The 5412-nt window shown below is 33.5% G+C and overlaps 1 protein-coding gene across 4 annotated transcripts in view; it reads left to right on the forward strand.

Annotated features, from left to right (window-relative positions):
- Positions 1-5412, forward strand: part of LOC106467781 (dachshund homolog 2-like) — a 117645-nt gene that overhangs the window by 102411 nt on the left and 9822 nt on the right. For all 4 annotated transcript variants that reach the window (XM_022396711.1, XM_022396717.1, XM_013928161.2 and 1 more), the window contains exon 8: positions 4371-4511. In XM_022396711.1, coding sequence (XP_022252419.1) covers positions 4371-4511 — 141 coding nt within the window. The remainder of the gene's footprint in view (positions 1-4370; positions 4512-5412) is intronic.

Below are 5412 nucleotides of genomic sequence, written 5' to 3' on the forward strand. Positions count from 1 at the left end.
CTTCATGTAGTTTTTTTTGTTTCTACAATTTCTTGAATAATTCTTTACGATTTTACGAATTGGCACTACAAATACTGTTTATATAAAAAAGGAACGTTATTGTAAGTTAGCAACGTTAACTTGTTTTTGTATTGCAAATTTACACCTTCCACCTCAGATGTGCTAAACGAATTCATATTGCTGCAGCAGTGAATCTGCACGTACTCTCTAGAGACAGATTTAAGTAGACGAGAATATGAATAGTTTCCGTTCGATATCATACAATATTTTGAACGATTTCATATTTAGCAGACTTGGCTTATGGTTATCACAGAGTAAATAGACCACAAAAAAACGTATCACTCTTTCAAAAGTGTAGTATTTTATCTAAAGACGAATGTTACACTGTCATCACCATCTTCTGGCATGGGTTTTAGGAGCACAGCCAAGGAACAATAACACGTTTTGAAGTGTGTGTAGATATATGTATCTGTATTTGTGAAAAAGTTATGTGTAATAATCCGAAAAAAAAGCGCATTTCCTGTTATAACTTCATATCGTTCCTTTCTGAAAACAGGCTCTAACAGCTGTCTGTTTGACATCACCATGAGTTGTTCTTCCCCAGAGTCCGAACAGTGAAAAGTTAAAAATGAAATATTCACCACAATCACTGTCAGCCTCCAAAATCTTTACCAAATTGCTTCTCAACCGGGGGTTTCTGCGGCGTTACCCTGTTTGTTCTCAAAATTTATAAGTGGCATAATTTGTAAAGGCAAGGCACGTTTTTCGTTTGCTTGGTCCGCTTCAAATTTCATTCCAATCTTTCTCTGAGGACGAGAGGGACTGTAAAATGCTAATACAAACATGATTGAATCTCGTAAATAAAAATAAAGTTTCGATTGAGGTGGTCGACGCCGAAAGCAAGCAACAGTCATTGCCACAACCGTCGGAGCGGGCTTGGCGTGTGATTTAGGCTCACTATAAATGTCTAAAGAAAGAATTTTCAAGTCGACTCCCTTGGTTAGGTGGCTCATTATCCTGGTGCTCCACTCCCTGTTCTTTGCATAATTTATCGGGCAAAGCTTGTGGCTTCGGGCTTAATGAACGTCGGTCGTTCATAGAGGAAGAGCTTAGTTCCAATGACAGCTCTCAAACACAGTCTCAGTTTGCTTGTATTTCCATTACATGCACTATGACATTCCGTGCGGCGGTCATCAGAAATTGGATATTCTACTTCTGCTTCTTCGAACTCCCCCACTAGCCTTCTCTTGTCACTTGACGTCACTAAATTGCAACTGTTGAACTTGGCTGTATTATATAATAGGTGTATGAATTACTAGTGGTAGATTTAATGCTATTAACAAGAGCGAAACTGACTTTTCCAGGAGAGACTGGCTTGCCATCGATAACAACATAACGTTGTTCTTCGAATAATTAAAAATCTCTAAAGGTGTTCGCGGAAGACAAAACATCTCTGACTGATATACTGTGATTTTGACACGCAACCAAACTTTTTCTGATCTTATTTAATTTGGCTACTGATATAGCAGGCATACAATTAGAAAGGATAGGTGCTCTAAATGACGTCTTGATTTTTATAAGATAATTCTTCACAAATGTTTCTTGTGTGTCTAGTGTTAGTGTAGTTAGTTCATATGACATCCTTGAAAATCGCCGTTTATATCCTGAGCTGTTTAATACACGTGATGTATGATGTGGAGTTTGGTAGGTCTGATCTGATTAAAGCTAGGAATGACGTCCATCTTGCCCAAAAAACTTGAGGTGTGTGCATGAGAGCTACCGAAACATTGCCCCAATTTAACCTCCATGACGTAAGAGGGCATACAAATGAAGCCGAAATGACATTTTCAGAAATTGTATATAAAAAATGGAGGAACAGATGTAGCCATTAGACTTACACCAAGAAATTGAGAAAGATACACTTAAATGACCGAGATGTCTTCTTTACGTTTGCCCCAAAATAGCTTTGTCCTTAGAAACACTTCAATTATCTGCTCAAAATGCCACTAAAAAATAATCGAAGTTATTCTGTTACACTCAACAAGCTGGTATTGCGGTGAATAAACCCCAAAATAAAGCCTTGTTGAATTGAAAACTTTTAGAAATAACTCAAACCTGTATTTGTTTAAAGAACATTTATAAGTTGCGTTATTATGCTAACAAGTTTATTTATTGAGTTTATTTTTCTTGAGTAAAATGATCTCAAATTAAATAAACCTCTTTAAGAAAGACTGTACACTATATAATTAAAAGCTGATACTTAACAAAGGTAAATATCAATGTGAAGGAAAATAAATGTATTAAAACAGAACATTAACCGAGATACAACTAGAACATTATGGAGCCCAAGAGACATATCAAAACAATATATCCAAATCAAGTTGTATATCAAACAAACAAAAAAAACCTTGTTTAAACAGAACAGGTCAAGATACATAGGAAAACATAATGTAAACTCAGACATATATTAAAAAGATAACAACGGCTTGTGTAAACACATTGTAAACCAAAATACAGGTGAAACCATAATGTAAAATAAGATACATATTAAACTGTTGACAAAGAGGCTTGTGTAAACACATTGTAAACCAAAATACAGGTGAAACCATAATGTAAAATAAGATACATATTAAACTGTTAACAAAGAGGCTCGTGTAAACACGTTGGATACCAAAATATATATGAAAACACTGAAATGTAAACTAAGAGCCACACTGAGACAATATATAATCCTAAATATTATATAACAGAAGCATAGAATGTTAGTTCTAGGCGCACCAAAACAAAGCGTTAGCTAGGGGTTGTGCCCCCCCCCCAAATAATCTAATCTAATAGGCATAATAAAACGATGCATGCCAAGAGGTATAACGAAACCTTTACATGCCAAAAAGCATAAAAAATAGAATGTATGTCAAAAGGCATAACAAAACAATGTTAGCGAAAAGTCACAACCAACCAAAGTGAATATCAGGAGGGATAACAAAACAGTGTTATCGAAAAGATACAACAAAACAGAATGCATGGCAATAACATAACAAAATAGAATGTATGGCAGGAGGCATAACAAAACAACGTCAGACAAAAGGCACAACAAAACAACTTCAGACAAAATTTATCGAGACAGATGATAAACAAACTTATAAAACAATGAAAATTCCCATCTTTAATAATTAGTGAAACGAAAACTGAGATTTGTGTACAAGAAGAAAAAAACGTGTTTTTGTTTCTTTTTTTTTTTTGTAGACAAAAATTACCATAAGTGACTTCTAGCGAAATACAATAAGAATATTGTAACTAGTTTCAAAATTCTGCCCGATCTAAATTTTGATTTTTCCAGAAAAGTGTGAATCTGTTATATCAGCAAGTCTCTCAACCGACTGGTATATGGGCTGATTGTAACGAATTAAATATACATATTTCAACTTAATTATTTCTGTCTAATAATATTCAATGATGTACTAGTTTTAGCTACAATAATACAGATGTTATCTTTAGTTACTAATCGTAATGCAGTCATTAATAGTATTGTAAAATACGTGTTAGTCTGTGGAACCATATCAGTAATATGTGTTGTAATGGATCTTGCTTAATAATGGATTATCTTCAGTAACACACAAATAACTGGCTTAATCTGAACAGAACATAATTTAATGAATCATTTTTTTACAGGATATGTTCTAATGGATCACCCTTAATAATAATAAACCTTATAATGGATTACCCTTCGTAATACGCTATGAATTGGATCAACATTATTAACGACGATCCAATATAACATATGCTGTAGAAAATAATACACTAGAGTGTGTACTGTTGAAAACAAATTGTATAATGGATTATCTTCAGTAATAAACAAGGAATAAGATCAACCTCAACAGTACTCATTCTAAGGGGTCACCTTCTAATAGATCATCCTTAACAATAATAAACGTTATAATGGGTTTTCTTCAGCAATACACAATGAATTAGATCAATTTCAACAGTAAACACTCGAATGGATGATTTTCTACAGCATATGTTCTAATGGATCATCCTTAATAATAATAATACACGTGTTAATGGATCCTTTTCAGTAATAAACGTGCTAGTGAACCCTTTTCAACAATAGACGTTATATAGTACATCTGTTGTTCTTTCTTCAGATCAGTTATACTTCAGGACTAAGTAGTTGTTATTAGCTAGCTAATCCCCATTACTAGCTAATAACAACGTACTAGATAAATTACTCTGGACTAATCCCACACACACACACACACACATTCGATCTTTTCGTGAATGATTGGAATCAAAGGAATTTTAGCAAGTCAAATCTTGATTCGTTAAAAGAAGATAAGGTAATCATCTACAGTAAGGTTCTTGATTACTTCCAGTTATTTACCAAAAACGGTTACGGAGAGAGAAACGCTCACGTAGAAGAGTTCAAGAGCAATTAGAAGTGGAAGCTAAAAAACGTTCTCATTATGAAGATGCCCTAAGGAGTTCTTCTGCAGAAACCCTGCGTTTGTTGAACGGTAAGATGGTTGACGTAATCACTTTGAGCAGTTCTTATTAATAATTACTTAATTTAGTCTTCTCCCATTGATTGCTGTGGTCGTTTTACCCATTCCAGGTTCAAGAAGACGAGCTTACTGGTTCAACAGCTCTCCAAAATATTGAGCAGATTAAATAAATAAATAATGTTTTTATTTAGATAATCTTTATCCTAATTACTATAACAGTTGTTGGCAAGCGGCTTGCTAATGTACATAATGTCAGCCACTATTCTGTCTGTTATGTCGCTGAAGAGCCATGGTATTGTGCGAAAGGCCTCGTCGGCACTATATATAGCAGATATAGTGTGCTTGACACACTACTGTATATTTTTTTAAATTTTCACTCTAAAGTTCTTATTGATAATTATGTTTATATAAAAAAATCTTTTTTTTTCCCTCTTATTTTAGGGAAATCAAGTTCTTTGTCATTTTATTGTATCCAAATCATTTTTTTTAAATAAAATATTTGTTGCCTGTGGAATTACATAAAAAGCAAACTAGCCAAAATTTCTGCAACTTTTATTTTAAATGTATTGCAGCGAATATTGAATAGAGCAAGTAATTTTAGTCACTAAAATAAAATTAAAGCTCGCTATCTATCTATCTATTCATCCGTCCATCTTCTTTCTTTCTTTTAAACTGTTCGTCTGTCCATTCTCTTTATCTAGTTAACTATTTCTTTATCTGTCTATCCTTTCTCTTTTCATCTATCTATGTGCTTAGTTAGAGCTAGTAGTTTTTATATTAAAATTGAAATACCTGTCCAATAACATTATTAACTAATTTATGTTAATTTAGTAATAGGTCGTCAAGAAATTAATGTCGCGTTTTGGAACACTTTCATTAACCACCCCCTAAAAAACGTACATCACGTATAATC

The sequence above is a fragment of the Limulus polyphemus genome, unplaced genomic scaffold, assembly GCF_000517525.1.
Source record: "Limulus polyphemus unplaced genomic scaffold, Limulus_polyphemus-2.1.2 Scaffold83, whole genome shotgun sequence".
Lineage (NCBI taxonomy): Eukaryota > Metazoa > Arthropoda > Merostomata > Xiphosura > Limulidae > Limulus > Limulus polyphemus.